Source organism: Dendropsophus ebraccatus, chromosome 14, assembly GCF_027789765.1.
Source record: "Dendropsophus ebraccatus isolate aDenEbr1 chromosome 14, aDenEbr1.pat, whole genome shotgun sequence".
Taxonomy (NCBI): domain Eukaryota; kingdom Metazoa; phylum Chordata; class Amphibia; order Anura; family Hylidae; genus Dendropsophus; species Dendropsophus ebraccatus.
Window position 1 is genome coordinate 21,359,558 of NC_091467.1, and position 20,660 is coordinate 21,380,217.

Consider the following 20,660-nt stretch of genomic DNA (forward strand, 5'->3'; position numbering starts at 1 on the left):
AGAACACAAGAATTTACACAATGGATAGTCATCCAGAACTTTATAGGTTGTAACAGATAAGAGGAAAGCTTTGATTCACCTAGAGTAGGTAGACAGGATCAGCTTTCATCCACACTGTCAAAGTTCCCTCCTGTACATAACACTAGCTAAGCCCCACCCCCACTTCCTGTATTACATCTTAGTCTTCTTGCTGCTAGAGTTGGGATCCCCCTAACAACAGGCAGTGAACAGCCCTTTGGGGGGAAGTGGGACACCTAGTGGCTAAGACTTTAGACTCGTTTTTTCTGGGGTAAGGATTTATTTGTGGTAAATGGTGTTATTTACAAATTATGTTAGAAATCACATTTGCTGGCACTTTTTTTTTTATCATCAGACACTGAAAAAAAGACCCAACCAAGGGGTGGCCCCAAAGGAGACCACCAAAACCACTATATTAAGTGGCCCTTAAAGTCAATATCCAACTCAATTTATGTCGAGTCTAGGATATGACAATGGAAATATCAAAGCCAGGTATCCATCCACAGACAGACCAATGATACAAGGACAATTGTGGTCTTACCCCTCTCTATTCCCAATGCATGAACATTCATGTGTATGGGGAGACCAGGAGCGATAACTTGGCCAAACAAATGCCTGGCTGACAGATATTAAAGGTATATGGGAACCTTTACATAGAAACCATTCCTCTAATACAAGGAAATAAACACCCTCTATAATGTCCATATGCCCTAACAGAGGATATATATTTAATATTATATATGGGCCGTAGGGCTTGTTCTCAATAGGCAGTACAAGAGGAATTGAACATACCATAACCACACCAAGCTAATGTATATAAACTAGTAGAGACAGGAACCAGGGGCGTTGCTTACAGTAAACAATTATCTGGTTTAGACGCCTTTTGTGCCTCCCTTTTGATGTTTTACACATATGTAAGGGTTGTAACCTATGCCAAATGTATTACCCTGCTGCAAAAAATATTGGCGTAAAGAACGCCAGCAACAAGGTGTAGCATGTCTATCAAGTGCCAAAGGTATCAGTCCATCTTTACTAGAGATAAGCAAACCTCGAGTGCGCCCAGGTTAATGCAAACTCGAACGTTCTGCATTTGATTACCGGTGGCTGAAGGGCTTGGGGAGTCCTGGAACTTTAGGGCCGCATCCAACTTCTTCAGCCACTAGTAAACAAATGTTCAGGTTTGGTCAAACCTGAGCGTGCACGAGGTTCGCTCATCACTAAATTTTTACCATTTACAACAGTACACCTTCCCTATAGTGTTTCCTAGATGTATGCCACAGTGGAAAGTTACCATATAAGCCAGATTGACCAGCATATACTAAATTATCCCAGGGCTTATTATTGCGCTAAATATGAAAAAAATAGCTATACTTACTGTTCCTTACTGTTGCATCATGACATGTTAATATTCCTATGTTACCACTGCAGCCAATCAGTAGCCTCAGTGGTCCCATGTCATATACTCCTGAGGCCAGTGCAAAGCCGCTGGGGAGGATTAGAGCAGTGGCACTGAGCATGGTGGATTTGATTTTTATCCAGATAAGCCCCTTAAAGGGAATTTATTGTCTAGTTTTGTTTTTACTGATTAGGGCAAGATACTGGAACATGTTCTTTTTTTCCTATTTTCTAATTACAATGTTTTACATTTTCTTTGTAGTGTATTACTATGGGGGCCGCCATCTTGCCTAAGCTGTTTTTTCACAGCAATTAGTGACATGCTTTACGGCAAGCCTCATAATCATCTCCACATTGTATTCTTTGTATGGCTAGGTTCACACTATGTAATAATGACGTCCATCTTTCATAATACAGACTTTGTGCAAATTATGCAAATAACATCCGTTATTTCAAAATTAACTAACGACTGTCATTCTGTGTATTATGGTGAATGATTTCAGGTTGTTCCCAAAAATTCTCATTTGTGATTGTTTATCGTTAGTTTGCGAAAATGAAAAATCACTTATATAATAGTCTAAATAGTCTAAATTATATAAATAGTCTAAAATGAAAACGGCAAGATTTCAGGATTTTTTTTTTATAACATAGATGGTAAAAAGGAAAATAAAAATAGAAAATCACCAAAAAAGGTGATTATTTTTTAAAAAATATTTTATTTATTATCTTGATTAAACCACAGTTATTTGCAGCAGTTTAGTCAAACCTCTACATTAAAAACTGCATGTAAGGAGGAAAAAAAAAAAAGTAGACGTATGATGCAATTGTGTGTATGTACCATGTGGCTTCTATGGTATGTTCACAGCTATAGAATGTGTAAGCGAGATGTATGAATGTATACAGAATTTAGAAAAGGCTGCAGCACTCACATAGTGCTTGCCAACACAGGGTCCTGGTGGCCCCATCCATTAATTCTTAAACCAAAGCAAATTTTCCAATTAGAAATCATAGAAATGTAGACAATTGGTTCCATGCCCCAAAAATAATGATTTATTATTCTGAATAACATGTAAAACAAATGAAACAAACATCTAGAAACAGCAGAATATGTGATATTATAAGTTACTGTACAGTAATGGAGAGGATGGGAAACACAAGGGCTGATGTGGGCACATACATGCAGCACTCTCTGTCCGGGGAGAGAGGGGTTACAGCTATGAAGAGATTACCTCCACAGTCCTGTCCTCTGATGTAAGCCCCAGCCTGATGTGGATCTGCCATGATTTAGAAGATGAGGGAGACTTCCTGTGTCAGAGTACAGTGCTGTAGACCCCGCTATGCAGACCATGTCCCTCCTTCACTTGCGCTCCCACCCAGTACAGGGAGCTCTTAAACCAAAGCAATGCTCTTAAACCAAGTTACAATTTTAAAAAACTGTGAGCTCTTAAACCAAAACGCTCTTAAACCAAGGTACCACTGTATGCAGTTTATTTTATTATTAATGTCATGTAGATTTGTACTGAGGCCCAAATGTAATTTAATTGCATCTTTAGAAGTGGTTCATTCTTATTCCCCTGCCCATGAAGAGATGGAACACTCCTGGGGGGGGTCATGGACATCAGGTGTATGCCCAGGTTTGTTCTTTGGACTGGTGTGAGGTGAGGTCAGGAGAACAAAGTCCTGTCATAACGGATGTCTTGGCTCGCCGTGCTGTAAATGGCCACAATAAAAGATGGGGTTGACCATTTTTGATTATTGTGACAAAGACGGAATAGGCTATGTTAACACAATGTCCTTTTTTTTTTACTTTGTTTGAACCGCTCACAATTTGGTGCTAAAACTACAAACATTCGCGACACGGCAATGAAAACCATCGTGAACATTGGACCTTGTGTGTCGAAAAGAGGGTGGTGGTTGCTATAACGACCATTCAGATCTGTTCCCTGTGAAAAAATGAAAGCTGTGATTTTTGTTGTCAAGGGCAACTTTTCTCTTTTCAGCACCATATTTTCTGTGCACTTTAGTCATACTGTCCCAAGATTTGATAGCACAGTACGCCTGTGGGACTGGGGGTAGTGTCGGCCTGGTCCCTGGCTGATGCGTGTTCTCTGAGGATGTCCCGGGGATTCCCCAGCAGAGCACGCACCAGTGACCAGAGTGTGCGCCGCCGGCCTGTACTTCCGGTACAGGGAGCTCTTGTTAGAGACGCTCCCTATACCGGAAGTACCAGCCCCGGCGGCGCACACTGAGAGGTCACTGGTGCGTGTTCTGCTGCGGAATCCCTGGGACATCCCCAGAGAGTGCACATCAGCTGGGGGCCAGGCCGTCATGGGAAGACAGCCGCAGCGGGGGAGTTAGGTGAGTTGTTTGTTTTTTTTTTCTTTTTGTCTGAGGAATATTAAGGGGGACATGTATAAGGGGGCAATCCATAAGGGGGACATGTACAAGAGGGCAATCTATAAGGGGGACATGTATAAGGGTCCAATCTATAAGGGGGACATGTACAAGAGGACAATCTATAAGGGGGCCATTTATAGGGGTGATGGACAACAAAAGGGGGGCATCTAAGTGGGATAACACATGGGTGGAGTATTATATACGGGAGATAACATAGTGTCAGGGCTACCCACCAAATGAGGCTGTAAAGGGGCCAATACAGATGTGCAATTTGTAGAGAGACGGAGATGGTGCCAGAGCGAGGAGCCCAATATGTCTGTCTGGCAGAATCTGTGGATTCGTGGGTCGGAAAAGTTCTTATAACGGCCCAGGGCGGATGGAGAAGAAGATGAAAAGGGAAGAACTCTGATCAGAGAAGACTTCCCCTGTGAGTCACTTGGTATAACTGCACTGTAATGTATATAGTGTACAGAACCTGTGTCGGGCTGGCTCTACGTCTATATGACTAGATGAGGTGATAGTGATCTGTGTACAGTGGATTTTATTCAGTAGCAGCAGGGGCCTAAGAAAATCAGTGTTGCGCTACCCTGTGATTGTGGGAGAAGTGTTTTGGGGGTGTGTCTTGTGGGGCATAGGTATGGTTAGGGCGTGTTTTTTTTGGTTGGTTGGGGCGTGTCTATGTCCCTCTGCACTCAGTCAAAGTTGGGAGGTATGAATACTAGTGAGAGCCGAAGAACAACGGGCCGTTTATTATCATATAAAGGACCCAGCAGTCACATGCTCATTCATCAGCGGATCGTGCAGCCCTAAGAATCCTCTTTAATAGTCTCACTACTAGAAAGTCATCATGTAAACATGCCTTCATCTAGACTTCTTGAAGGGGTTTTCTGGTTTGTCCTCAGGATCGACCAAGTGCAGACAGCCAACACCCCTGACAATTAGCTGTTCAATGCCAGCAACTACACAGTGGGCTGGAAGCAGCTGACTCAGCTTCCTGTTTAGTGGAGGTGCTATGCTCCTATTCAAGGGTATGGGCCTGACCACTATGCAGTGAACAAAGCCGTCCGCTTCTGGTCCTATTCGCTGTGTTGTGTGGGGGGGGGGGCAAACAGCTGATCACTGGGTGTGCCGCGTGTCAGTACCCTGCCCAGCTGCCATTGATAAGCTATCCTGAGGACAGGCCATCAATAATAGTAGTCCATAAAAGTTCCTTAAAGGGGTGTTCACATCTGAGCCTGTTTTTCCTATGATTGCTTGGAAACATTCAGGAGCCCTGGCCAGATGGCTGCACAGGCATGCTGAGCGCTCTATTAATTTCAGGTGGATTATATCACTGTTTTCAGGATCAGTAGGTGTCCCAGTGGTCGGACCACACAGATAAGTTTGTTATCCCTGATCCTATAGATGGCAGGCTCAGATGGGAATATCCCTTTAAGCATTGAAATATTGCTTTATTTAATATTAGCTATTATAAGACGTTAGTTATGTCACACAGTGGTAACTTTGTTCAGCAAGTCGGTATGACTATAGCAATACCCAATTTTATGTTTTACTACTCATGCGTTCTTAGCACTCCCATGTACTTCAAGGGGCCTTAAAGGGGTATTCCACTCAAACACAACTTTTCATATGTTGCTGCCCAAGGTGAGACTAAAAATTCCTTCCATACTTGTTATTATCTATTCAGTCTCGTTCCCCTAGTTCTGAGCTGCTGCATTCGGCTGAAGACACAAAAATCTCTGTGTGAGCTTTTCACTCTATCTCCCCCTCCTCCCTTCTCCCTTCTGAGACAGCTGATATAAACAAGTCCCTATCTGCAACTTTGTAATGCTGGGAGGGATAATCACAATGAGTTCATCAACAACTTGACCTCAGAGTAACTCCTGGCATCACAAAGAAGCTACAAAGTTGCAGATGCAGCCTGCCAGGGACTTGTTTACATCAGCCATCTCAGAAGAGAGGGGGGAGGGGAGAGAAAAGCTCACACAGTGTTTTGTGTTTTCAGCAGAAAGTAGCAGCTCAGAAGTATGGAATGAATTGTTAGTCTCACCATGTGCAGCAACATATGAAAAGTTTTGTTTTATCAGAATATCCCTTTAAAGTGTGACTGTTGTGTTTTTTTGTTTTTTTTTGCAGAAATCAATAGTACAGGCGATTTTAAGAAACTTTGTAAATGGGATTATTAGGCAAATATGCCATTATCTGCATTCAGAAAGACTTTCCGCGGGTCCCCCCCCTCTCTCTCTTTTACTGCTCATTATCAGGAAATCTCAATTCTTTTACATCAGTCGAGTCCTGTCTGTTCTATGAAGAGGGGAGGGGGGAGGAGGGAGATTAGTGGCCAGCAGAGAAGAAAGGATTACACAGCAGGACCTGTGTGAAAGCCGGCATTCAGAGGTCAGACAGGTCAGTGCTGAAGTCAGAGGAGATAGCCCCATGATGTAGCTGTAAATTAACTCTTTGTTGTCCTGTTTGAGTGCCTCATCTCCCTCAACTCCTCCCCTCTCCATAGACAATCATGAAGACAGGGGGGAGAGCTTCAAACTGCTTTTTCATTATAAAAATGCATTTTTCAGCTAATAAGCCCAATTAAAAATCTTCTTAAAATCGCCTGTACTATTGATTTCTGCAAAAAAATAAAAATAAAACAACAGTGACTCTTTAACCGCTAGACGACCTAGGACGTACTGGTACATCCTGAGCTATGAAACGCGCTCCGGAGCGTAGCTCGCTTCGTAGCAGGTGGGGGTCGGCTGCAATCAGCAGCCGGCACCTCACCGCTAATGACACGCTGCATCAATCGCGCTGCAGCGTGACATCAACTCCTTAAACGACGCAGTGTTTAAGTGTGACAGGGGGAGTCCCCTCTCACTTACCAATCGGGACCCCCTCAGTGTGCCTGCGGGGGTCCCGATCGTTAAAACGGACCACCGGAGGTCTCTAATCTGCCTCCGTGCGGTCCGATCGGCGCTCTGGTCACTGAGCCTGCACAGGCAAGCTCAATGAGCAGAGCGCCAATAACACTATCAATGCTATGCCTATGGCATAGCAATGATCAGTGTATAAAATGAAACTAATGTATGTACAAGTCCCCCAAAGGAACTTAAAATGTATATAAAAAAAAAGTTAAAATCACTAAAACACTACCCCAAAACCCATCCCCCAATAAAAGTCTAAATCACCCCCCTTTCCCATTATATAAATAAAACATATATAAAAAATAAAAATAAACATTAATATACTGTAGCGTGAGTAATTGTTCGATCTATTAAAATATAACAAGCGTCATTGCGAACGGTGAACGGCGTAGACGAAAAGAGGGAAAAAAGTGCGCGGATTACCGATTTTATGTTACATTATATATAAAAAAAATAATAATAAAAAGTGATCAAAACGTCCGATCTTCACAAATATGGTATTAATAAAAACTAGAGATCATGGTGGAAAAAGTGACACCCCATACAGCCCTGTAGGTGAAAAAATAAAACTCTTATAAGCGTCACAATAGGGCCATTTTATTAATAATTAATTGCCAAAAAAAAAGGATTTCTTTATAAAAATTTATATAACATTAGAGAATCTGTGTAACCTGCATATGGTTGTGTTCGGACTGACCTATAGAATAACGGTATCATGTCGCTTTTACCATATAGTGTATTACGTAGACACAGGAACCCCCCAAACGTTACCATATTGCATTCTTTTTTATGATTTCACCTATTTATATCTTCATAAATAATATATTTGGGATTCCATCATACATGTTATAGGAGAATGAAAGACGCCATTACAAAGTACAACTATTCCTGTAGCAAACAAGCACTTAGGCCCCCTTCACACGTCCGGAAAAACCGTCCGGATTTCCTGATAGGATTTCCGGACCCATAGACTTTAATTGGTCACGGACACCCTTCCGGATTTTTCCGGAAGGGTGTCCGTTCCGGAAAATATATCCGGAAAAAATAGGACATGTCCTATTTTTGTCCGGAATTCCGTCCCGGACCCCCCATAGAAGGCTATGGGGGAGCCAGAATCACGGGCACTTTCCTGATGTACATCAGGAAAGTGCCCGTGATTCCGGATGATTGACAGCCCGCCGGCATCCCCGCTGCCCGAACGCCGCGCCGCCACCACCCAAGGGATCCCTGCACCCGGACATCAGCTGCCGCCGCCCGGTGACCCCGCAGCGCCGCATCGCATCACCCCGCCGCCGCCGCCCGATGACCCCGCGCCGTATCGCATCACGCCGCCGCCCGCTGACCCCGCATCGCATTACCCCGCCGCCCGCTGACCCCGCATCGCATGACCCCGCCGCGCCGCATCGCATCGCCCCGCCGCCGTATCGCATCACCCCGCCGCTGCCGCCCGATGACCCCGCCGCCGCATGACATCACCCCGCCGATGACCCCGCCGCATCGCATCATCCCGCCGCCGCCGCCCGATGACCGCGCCGCATCGCATCACCCCGCCGCCACCCCGACCTCTGTTCCCCCCCCCCCTCCCTCTCCGAGTCCGCAGCAGCTTGCACCCGCCCGCCCGGGACTCCCACCAGCTGCCGCCGCTGTTCTTCCGCCGCCGACAGGTGAGATACACAGCCCTCTCCCCCCCAATACTAAAACTCCCACCATGTCCTGCTAACAGGCCATGATGGGAGTTGTACTTCTGCAGCCTGTGGCCATCCAGGTTGCAGGAGTACAACTCTCATCATGTCCCTGTTGACAGGCCATGATGGGAGTTGTACTTCTGCAGCCTGTGGCCATCCAGGTTGCAGAAGTACAACTCTCATCATGCCCCTGTTGGAAACACTTTTTTTTTACTCATCAGGAAATCCTGAAGGTTTTTCCTGATGATTTCCTGATGGTAAAAACGGATTACTGTCAGGAAATCCTGATACTATCCTGATGACATTTGAGGTCTCCTGATCAGGATTTCCTGACAGTAAAAACTGACACGGACGTGTGAATGGGGCCTTACATGGCCTGTAGATAGAAAACTGAAAGTGCTGGAGCTCTTAGAAGGGGAGGAGGGAAAAATGAAAGCGCAAAGATCAAAATTTGCGCGGTCCACTGGGTCATTTTTGGCCTGGTCCCCAAAGGGTTAAGGATATATTCACATGCAGCAGATTTCTGCAAAAAATATCTGTGCTTGTCTCATTCATCTGAATGGAGTCCACGCACCTGTTGCAGAAACTAGGAGACTGTTCAGAAGGCTATTTCAGTCAAACCAATCTGCTGCATTATCCCATAATAATAGCCCAGTTGTAGTACCAAGTATACAAGTATGGTTCTGCTTCCTCTATATACAATGTTCGGCCCTTACAGATCTGTAATTACAGCAGTCAGGGGCAGTGACTCTCTTGACTGCCGCCAGCTTTGAGGCAGACGGCCTAAAAACCATGGCGCATAGTTGTATCTGTACACCCTGTTCTGTTATATAGTTTACATGTGAAATACATATCTAAAATTGATAAGACTTTCAAGTTCCAGGCAGCGTAGTCTTGAGAAAGGAATTACTAGTCGATCTTATTTTACTTAGCGGAAGAACGCAGCGGCAGGTGTAATCACAAATCATCATATAATCCAGCAGGAAGCACCAATGCCAAGTTATGCCCGGGATCATGGCATGTGAACTATTGATTTCTCTCACCATCTGCAGAGCAGACCTTCTAGAAACAGATCTTAGAAGTTGCCCTGGACAATCATGTAAAGATAAAATGGGACTATGGGGACTACAAGGACCTGATCAACAAATAACCCGATAGATCCTGACAGCTAGTGTGAGCAAACCTACAAAAGAAATGACACCCTTAACCCTTTGAGGACCAGGCCCAAAATGACACAGTGGATCGCGCAAATTTTGATCTTAGTGTTTCCGTTTTTCCCTCCTCCCCTTCTAAGAGCTCTAGCACTTTCAGTTTTTTATCTACAGGCCATGTAATGGCTTATTTGTTACAGGAATAGTTGTACTGTGTAATGGCGTCATTCATTTTACCATAACATGTATGATGGAATTCCAAATATATTATTTATGAAGATATAAATTGGTGAAATCGTAAAAAAGAATGCAATATGGTAACGTTTGGGGGGTTCCTGTGTCTACGTAATGCACTATATGGAAACAGCGACATGATACTATTATTCTATAGGTCAGTCTGAACACAACCATATGCAGGTTACACAGATTCTCTAATGTTATATATATATTTTTTGTAATTAAATCCTTTTTTTTTGGCAATTAAATATTAATAAAATGGGCCTATTGTGACGCTTATAACGGTTTTAGCTTTTTACCTACGGGGCTGTATGGGGTGTCATTTTTTCCGCCATGATCTCTAGTTTTTAATAATACCATATTTGTGAAGATCGGACGTTTTGATCACTTTTTATTATTTTTTTAATATATATAATGTAACATAAAATCGGTAATCCGCGCACTTTTTTCCCTCTTTTCGTGTACGCCGTTCGCAATGACGCTTGTTATATTTTAATAGATCGGACAATTACACACGCTACGGTATATTATATGTTTATTTATTTATTTTTATATGTTTTATTTATATAATGGGAAAGGGGGGGTGATTTAGACTTTTATTGGGGGAGGGGTTTTGGGATTGTGTGTTGGTGTTTTTAACTTTTTTTTTTTATATACATTTTAAGTCCCTTTGGGGGACTTGTACATACAGTACTTTGATTTTTACACTGATCATTGCTATGCCATAGGCATAGCATTGATCAGTGTTATCGGCGATCTGCTCATTGAGCCTGAATGTGCAGGATTAGTGCAGCAGATTGCCGATCGGACCGCGCGGAGGCAGGTAAGAGACCTCCGGCGGTCCGTTTTACCGATCGGGACCCCCACAGTCACACTGCAGGGGTCCCGATCGGTAAGTGACAGGGGACTCCCCCTGTCACTTACACTTAAACGCTGCGGCCGCGGGCTGCAGCGTGTCATTACCGGTGAGGTCCCGGCTGCTGATTGCAGCCGACCCCCACCTGCTATGAAGCGCGCTCCGCTCCGGAGCGCGCTTCATAGCTCAGGACGTACCGGTACGTCCAGGGTCGTCTGGGGACAGACTTCCAGGACGTACCGGTACGTCCTAAGTCGCCTAGGGGTTAAAGGGGTTATCCATCGCTACAAAAACATGGCCACTTTTCCCCCTACTGTTGTCTCCAGTTCAGGTGCAATTTGCAATTAAGCTCCATTTCCTTCAATGGAACTGAGTTTCAAAACCCCACCCAAACTGGAGAAAACAGTAGGGGGAAAGTGGCCATGTTTTTGTAGTGCTGGATAACCCCTTTAAGAAAACATGGTACACCATCTTAGAACCTGTGAGGTTTATAGAGAAGGAAATTCTAGGAAAAATAAACTTGTGAACGACGTGATTGCGTGAACGCCTTAATTTGGGATGTTGCCTTAGGGAGCCTTTACACCAGAGATGGGGAACCTTCGCCCTCCAGCTGTTGCAAAACTATAACTCCCATCATGCCTGGACAGCCAGGGCCGAAGGTTCCCCATCCCTGCTTCACACAGAGATTTATTTGACAGACTTTTGAAGCCAAAGCAAGGAACGGACTATAAACGGAACAGATCATAAAGGAAAGGCTGAGATTTCTCCTCTTCTTAAATCCAGTCCTGGCTTTGGTTAAAAAAAATCTGTCAGATAAATCTGTCTGTGTAAAGGCACCCTTAGTTATAACAAACACCGTACGTTTGCCGACATATCGAGAAGCACAACAAAAACAGTTTACTTTGTATACAGCAACTGAATAAAGAAAAAAAAAACAAAGGTCTTAGAGGGGTATACTTGTATTAGTATTGTAAGAAAAAGATTATACAGCCGTAATACAGACACAACAGCGGTTGTGAGGTTATCTTTATTACAGATGGGTGAAACAGCCTGCAATAAAAAATAAAAAAGTCACATTGTAAGGCTATGTTTACACAACGTAAGTTGTATATTAATCACAGCCGTTGTTGCAAATCGGCAACAACGACCATGATTAATACACAACATATGTGCAGTGCAGTTAGAGGGAACCCCGGCCGGAGTTTATACACATAGGGGGAGATTTATCAAACATGGTATAAAGTGAAACTGGCTCAGTTGCCCCTAGCAACCAATCAGATTCCACCTTTCATTTTCCAAAGAGTCTGTGCAGAATGAAAGGTGGAATCTGATTGGTTGCTAGGGGCAACTGGGCCAGTTTCACTTTACACCATGTTTGATAAATCTCCCCCATAGTATACACTCCGACCGGGATCGCTAGAGGCACTGCCAAAAACTGACATGTCAGTTTTCTGCGGCCACTATTCATTAAATAGCGGGCGCAGAGAACCTGTCAGTTCACACCAGCCACACGCTCCAGCGGGGGGTGGGGTGGGGGTGCAGTGGGGAATTCGGATGCGGCCCGCAGATCTCATGCGGCCCTCATCTGAATTTTGCAGAAATGAAGATCATCCAGCCGGTACTGCAGATCGTCGGTAACACCGGCCGTTCTGTGATCTGGCCGGGTCACAGAACGGCTGGTGTTTCACTGAATGTGAACATGGGTGCGTTCACACGTACAGGATCCACGGCAGATTTGCTTTGAATCTGTGCCATCAAATCTGCTGCAGATCTGCTGTGGATCCTGTACGTGTGAACGCACCATTAAAACACAAAAGTTTCACACAGTAGTATTTTTATATGTCTGTTTATAAACTATATATATATATATATATATATATATATATATATATATATATTCATACATTTACTGTTATTACAGACATAATAGGCTTAGATTGGCTAGGGTCTCAGTGCTAACACTATATATAGCAGGGAGAAGGGCATGGCCCATCTCCTGCAATGAGACAGATTGAGAGATAAGGGAGTGAAAAGCATCGCTGGATGCTTTTCCCAGCTATATCTAGAAATTGGTGGGGGTCACAGCCCCCCAAGTGACATGTCAAAAGTTTTTTAAATGTTACTAGACTACTATAAATACCAACTATGTTACCTATAGTAGTTTTGAGTGTGTTCTGTACATCTCTAATAAATGTTGTATAAATATGTGACAGAAAACAGTTGCATTGCATACCTTAGTATGGAGCAATACTAATAAGGGGAGAATACATTACATCATACGACTGCCTTTAAAGTTTATGCTGTAATGTTAACAGAGTTAGAGAGTATAGAGTAAATTTCTTGCTTGTTCCTCATTGTCATATATATATATATATATATATAATCTGAGGGGAATATATTTTACTAACGCCTCTTGGCTACATTTAAAAACCAACGCCAGGATGTTGGTATATAATTTCATCAAACCATATTGCCCCATGTACCACTTGCAGGTCCCCTGGTTCACCTACACCAGGGGTCCTCAACTGGCGGACAGCTGTCCGGACCCCTGGTCAGACCTCCTAACCTCCCGGGACGGACCGGATCCGGAGCTGTTAGGAGGTCCCGCTCCCCACCGCACTGCCTCCCGCCCCATAGGCGTACTGTCCTTAGATGTCAGTACGCCTGTGGGACTGGGGGTAGTGTCGGTCCGGCCCCCGGCTGATACGCGCTCTCTGGGGACGTCCAGGGGATTCCCCAGCAGAGCGCGCACCAGTGACCTCAGTGTGTGCCGCCGGCCTGAACTTCCCGGAAGTGCAGGCCGGCGGCGTACACTGAGGTCACTGATGCGCGCTCTGCTGGGGAATCCCCGGGACGTCCCCAGAGACCGCGTATCACCCGGGGGCCGGACCGACAGGAGAAGAGAAGAAGACAGGCGCGGCGGGGGAGCGAGGTGCTAGGTGAGTTGTGGGTTGTTTGTTTTTTTTCTCTGGGGGCCATCTATAAGGGGAGAGCGCACTGGGGGGCTATATACTACTGAGGGGAGCTCGAAGGGGGCTATATACTACAGGGGGAGAGCACAGGGGGCTATATACTACTTGGGGGCTATATACTACTGGGGGAGCTCACAGGGGGCTATATACTACTGGGGGGGCTATATACTACTGGGGGGAGCTCACAGGGGGCTATATACTGGGGGCTATATACTACTGAGGAGAGCTCACAGGGGGCTATATACTACAGGGGGAGAGCACAGGGGGCTATATACTACTTGGGGGGCTATATACTACTGGGGGGAGCTCACAGGGGGGCTATATACTACTGGGGGGGCTATATACTACTGGGGGAGCTCACAGGGGGCTATATACTACTGGGGGGCTATATACTACCGGGGGGAGCTTACAGGGGGCTATATACTACAGGGGGAGAGCACAGGGGGGGCTATATACTACTCGGGGGCTATATACTACTGGGGGGAGCTCACAGGGGGCTATATACTACAGGGGGAGAGCACAGGGGGGCTATATACTACTGGGGGGACCTCACAGGGGGCTATATACTACTTGGGGAGAGCACAGGGGGGCTATATACTACTGGGGGAAGCTCACAGGGGGGCTATATACTACTGGGGGGAGCTCAAAGGGGGCTATATACTACAGAGGGAGAGCACAGGGGGCTATATACTACTGGGGGTAGCTCACAGGGGCCTATATACTACTGGGGGGAGCTCAAAGGGGGCTATATACTACAGGGGGAGAGCACAGGGGGGCTATATACTACTGGGGGGCACTCACAGGGGGCTATATACTACAAGGGGAGAGCACAGGGGGGCTATATACTGCTGGGGGAGCAACAGGGGGCTATACACTACTGGGGGAGCAACAGGGGGGGTTATATACTACCAGGGCAGTCACCCCCTTTGTACCTAATAGCAAAGGGCTGTTGAGAGAGAAAAAAATGCCAGTTTTCCTGCTAATAAGCAGCAATTCTGTATGCAAATAGTTGAACGTTTGTGAAAATTAACAAAACACGTTTCCTACTGATGTTCAGTTCGGACCTTCACCTGACAATAGACCCCGGTAAGTGGACCCTCACTAAAAGTTGTTGAGTACCCCTGACCTACACTAACTCTAACTCAACACTGTTGGGGTTTGGTCATGTGACATTGGGGTTGCAGGGCCATTCTATGGCCTCCCTTCCCTGTTTGTGCTCGCTTTGCGGCGTTGGCGGTCGCTGACCGACACAGTGTTGAGTTAGAGAAGGGACTCATGTGAACCAGGGGACCTGCACGTGGTACATGAGGCAATATGGTTTGATCAAATTATATACCAACATCCCGGCGTGGTTTTTAAATGTAGCCAAGAGGCATTAGTGTCAACCATAGGGGTGAGGTGCAGCAGCTCCTTTCTCTTTTTGTCCATATTTTAAAAATAGAATTAAAAGTCCTAATTTTTAAAGTGTCCATATTTATAAAAAATTTATAAAAACAGCAACGCGTTGCACAGTTATCACTGAGAGCTATACAGCAGACCTGAGTTTTCCATTAAGCATAACTAAATTATATTTTCTCATTCTGTTGTTTGTGGTTTTATAAAGGATTGTAAATGAGTTATTTGAGGGCATCACAATGACACAGCATCAATCTGTAATGGCATTTGCAGCACATTTATTTATCTGTTTCTACTATCGCATTACTTCCTCCTGCGTCCATCATAGGTATATGTCAGGGGAATTCCCCGATATATACCTCCAACATTCTATGATACATAGGATACAGGAAAAGATTATATGATTATATAGATATATCGAATGATATCCTTTTTTACCAATGTATGATGCTCTATGGAATAGCGTACCAGTGATTCCATGCAGCTAATAAACATTAAGGCCGGATTCACAACAAATTTTTGCAGTCCATTTAACGTATTCATTTTTAAATGGTTACTTTTAACGTACACAAAAAGGTGGCCAACATCGCGTTTGTGTACGCAATAAAAAAGAAAAAAACGCATCTGTTTTGATCCGTTTTTTTTTATATATAATAGAAGTCAATAGAAAAACGGATCCAAACAGATTTCACACAAATGCATCTGTTTTTCATCAGGTTTTTTTCCACACACTTGGCCTTCATCGGTCGATGTGGACCTATGGATATTTTTACTATATATATATATATATATATATATATATATATAAACATTGAAGAGTGGACACAGCACTCCAGGAGCCTTGTGCGGTTGGTGCCAGCAGCGTATACCCTTGAGGACCATGGGTATAAATGTACATAAAATAACAAAAAGTCACTGCGGCACTCCAATGTAGCTCGAGTTCAAACGGTGAGGTTTATTTCTCCCACAAAGTGCATTAGCAACGTTTCAGCTCAATCAATATGAGCTTTTCTCAAGCTATATATATATATATATAGAGAGAGAGAGAGATAGAGAGAGATGTCCCGGCATATGGCCATCAAAAGATATTTATGTACGTAATATCTATCTATCTATCTATCTATCTATCTATCTATCTATCTCCTATCTATCTATCTATCTATCTATTTCCTATCTATCTATCTATCATCTATCTATCTCCTATCTATTTATCTCCTATCTATCTATCATCTATCTATCTATCTATCTATCTATCTATCTATCATCTATCTCCTATCTATCTATCTATCTATCTATCTATCTATCTATCTATCATCTATCTCCTATCTATCTATCTATCTATCTATCTATCTATCCATCCTGATCTTTTTCTGACATGGGCCTTGTTTTCTCTTAGCAGCCATACAGAGCACGGTTGTACTATGTCCATATAGTCAGAAGATCACATATTGCTGAAGGGTACAGCTCTGTCCAAACCACCAAACCACAAGGAAGTTTGAGCAAATGCGAGGATATATATTTTTAAGCGTGTAAGTGTGTATATATATTTTTTTTCAGCTCTAGCTGTTGGTATTTCTACTAATTTCCATTCAATTTAAAGCAGCTAAAATACTGCATAGTCTCACTTAGCGTTCATTACCGCCTACACATCTGAGTGCCTTAAAAATACACAGCGTACAAAGTGATATTTCACCATTCTTATGAATCACTGTGGAACTTTAGAAATGTGAAGTCATGTTCGGGGGGTGCACAGAATACTGTAGACTTCAGGAGAGTATTGGAGATATTGTGGCTTTTATAGTGTCCCACCAATATATAGCAATAGTACGTTTTTAGGCACATTTTGACTTCTTTGTCCAATTGCTGAGTGTATGAATTCCTATATATTAAGAGGAGAAAATATAAACATACCATATTATATATAGTATAACAATAGATGTAATAGACATTAAAGTAAGTGTGGCATAATGTAAATCATAAATTATATATATATATATATATATATATATATATATATGTATGTATGTATGTAAAACCTTGCATACATGAAAGCAGGGAACAGCTTCAACCTGCTGCGACTGATGCCTAATTTCTACCAGTCCTCTGTCCAAATTGTTAGACCATACAATTATTTTACATAGTCCAGTGGATAATGCTTTATAAAAGTTGTACATGTAGCAATTGGGGCTTGGGCAAAAATATGCAACTTTAATTCACCAGTAAACTAGCATGTAAGCTTTGATAAATCCGCCCCCCATGTCTATGGCCAATACATTATCATGCAATTATGATACAAAATCATACCACTATGTTATACACCACAGGAATCAAACTTACGGCCCTCCAGCTGTTGCAAAACCACAATTTCCATCATGCCTGGACAGCCAAAGCTTTGGCTTTGGCTGTCCAGGCACGATGGGAATTGTGGTTTCGTAACAGCTGGAGGGCCGCAAGTTTGACACCCCAGTTGTATACAAACATTAATGGGAACACACCCATTGCGCTGCCCCTAGTAGCAGGGATTCAAAGCCAACTTCTGTACCCCATATGTATACGCCATTGCCTAGACAGTTGAATTATGTAGTGCTAGGCAGACACCGGAGTAAATTTACAGGTTTAAGTAGCGTAAGATAGAGACTGGAACATTTGACGTAAAGGAGGTAGTGTGACATTTTGAAGGTAAAGTATTGTGGAGACAGTAGTTGGGAAATTATTACTTTAACTAAATGTGGAATTTAGGCCCAAACAAGTCTTGTTGAAGAAAATGTTCAATGCGCTATTAATTCTGCAAAAAGCATCCATTAACTGGGTCGTATAGGTTCTTTTTCAATGTCATTTTGACACTTTTTTAGTTTTGAAAAAAATTTTTTGTCTGGTTTGATTTTTAGTAACACTTACTTACTTACTCTTTTAATGCCCAGTAGAACAATAATAATAATAAAAAATACATTACACATTAGAAATACATTTTCAAATGGATCCTGATGGTTTAGAGCAAAATGTGAAGAAAATTATGAGTCACATGAAACCCAAAGATTACTCTAAGAAGCTGGCAGACTATAAATTATCAGCAAGGAAATGAAAGGCGGCCATGCTAATTACTGCAATTTTCTTCTCTTTTTGATTGGTTTACAGATGTGTGCATCTATGTGTCATTTTACAGAATAATACTTGTATTTTGCTCTTTCTTATGCTAATGTAAGTTTTCTTTCGCAGTGATGAAAGAGCGATAGGAAGTAATAATAGCAATAGTAAAACACTCATGTATAAAATGTAATATATCCATACACACTCCTATCTATCTATCTATCTATCTATCTATCTATCTATCTATCTATCTATCTATCTATCTATATCTATATTCATGTACTGTACAAGGGCCACAAGACTACAGACTGATATATATATATATTTTTTACTGTCGTTGTATTTGAGTTGTGTTCGACCGGCGAGCCCATGACATTTCCGTCCCACCCGGAAAATAATAGAATTTCTTTATCGGAACGGAACATTTTGCGTAATTGCGATTTTTAACAAATCCCTAATACATTTATAGCATCTATCTATCTATCTACCTATCTATCTATCTATCTATCTATCTATCTATCTATCTATCTATCTATCTCCTATCTATCTATCTATCTATCTATCACAAATCAACCTATGATATTTTGTAGTCTACAATATAATTAATAGACAACTATATAAACAAAGGCCTGACAGACACTAACCAGACATTGACCCTGTTTGACCTAGAGTTAACAGAGTCTCTTAACCTGATGGACCTGATGTTCCGTATCCTCATTATACTAAGTCTATGAGTATTTGCGATGCTATCTTTTTACCGTCATTGTTGTGTCTATATTTAATCTAGTAGATCGTGTTGATAGCGCTAGTTCTGTTTTGTCTGTATGTGACAAGGGTAATATATACATTTTTTTGATACATAACATCATGTCACGTTATGTTATGTATTTTTTGACTACTGATACATTGTACTGGTAGTTTGGAATGACATTTATTTGACAGACAGACGACGCCACTTACCTGCCCTGCTTTGTGATGATCATCTCTGTCTGATGCTTGTGAAATTTGTCCCATAAGGTGTAGTTGGCTAAGTTTGCCTGCACCTTTTCTGACTTTTGGGATGCCGGGCTTGGGGTGCGATTGAAGGTCTGCGGAAGGGGTAAGGAGTATGACAGATGTCCATCGTCTTGGGTATAACCTTCAGCATCTTCCACATTATATTCCTGACTATAGGAGCAGTTGGCGTGGGGTAAATGGTGGCCATCATGGGAGTAGGGCTCATATTTGCTCTGCTGCACCGTTGGCAAACTCTGCAACTCTTCAGCAGTCAATGTAAGTTTTTCATTTTGAATCCCTACCGGGCCTTTCTTTCTTACCGCGCTTTGCACATCTGTCCTGCTCTGGATCCTTGTCGTCACGCTTTGTATCTCCTCCACACTTTGCATGTCCACTGAGCTCTGCACTCCTGTCTTGCTTTGAATATCTGCTATGCTCTGCAGTCCGATGCTCTGCATCCGCAACATATTTGGCATCTTCAAAGTGCTCTGCGGGTCCGGTGTGCTCTGCATGGGGTGCTCTGCTGACAGGTTGTGCATCCGAGTTTCTCTATGCATTCTGACACGTAATGCCTCACTGCACCCATGGAACTATCTCAGAGCTTCTCCTTCGGTGTCAGTGTCACACCAGGTGGATGTCACACAGGGGTCACGTGCGTGTTGTATATGTGTGTGTATATGTGTGTGTTGCCAGCCCCTCCCCCACCTAAACGCATCTGTCACTATCTTCCCATCACTTTGGCACTTGTCACCCAGTCCCTTTAACTTTCACACATACTTCTACCCTTTAAAGAGCTTCTGACCCCAAGTTCTTTTCCACATCCCTCCTAGATGATTAGACTGACTGAGCTTCCCACCATGTGTCTGTCACTAGTAGTCTGCACTCATCCTGCTGCACACTGTGTCACCAGTCACTTGTCTTCATCTGCCCGTCACTCTTCTCAGTCACCGCCTGTCATCTGGTTCCTGTGTCTCTGCTTCTGTCTCTCTGATATCGAGCTTTTTTAATCGTAGAGAAATTAACTGATCACTGATTGGCTAGTGTCACCCCCTTGCTGCCTACAGTGTGACTTGTAAAGTGTCTGAGCCTTAAAGTCATACACACCGTGCACTGACAGACACATAATAGGCAGCTCAACTTTCTGTATATCTTTCTATTCACATTCTATAAAAAAAAAAACTTGTCTGCAATAGTGAAAGTCAAAAAAGTTTCAGTAAATTTAAATACATGTGTAAACTTGTGAAAACTTTTTGAAATATTTTTTCATCACAACTTTACCGCTCTGAAAGACAGATCTGTCTAGTTATTTGTCTGTACTGGGGTGGAGTATATATAATTGCTAATTTGATGTTTAGCACCCTGGCAAAGCTCGATGAGTTGTCACCCCTCTCTCGCAGGAACAGAAATCCAAATCCAGAGGAGAGTAGAACACAAAACAACTTGTCAGACGAACTTTTCTTATTATCATCGATAGAATCACTCTAACTATTGATCTATAATATTTCACGTCTATATTATACTCTATATATACATTAGGAGGGATTGTACCAGTG

At 43.1% G+C, this 20,660-nt stretch overlaps 1 protein-coding gene across 1 annotated transcript in view; it reads right to left on the reverse strand.

Moving 5' to 3' along the window:
* The window catches only part of TBX21 (T-box transcription factor 21), a 27,913-nt gene extending 7,668 nt beyond the window's left edge, over positions 1-20,245 (reverse strand). The window contains exon 1 of the mRNA XM_069953248.1: positions 19,072-20,245. Coding sequence (XP_069809349.1) covers positions 19,072-19,664 — 593 coding nt within the window. The 5' untranslated portion in view covers positions 19,665-20,245. The remainder of the gene's footprint in view (positions 1-19,071) is intronic.
* Between the last annotated feature and the right edge of the window lie 415 nt (positions 20,246-20,660).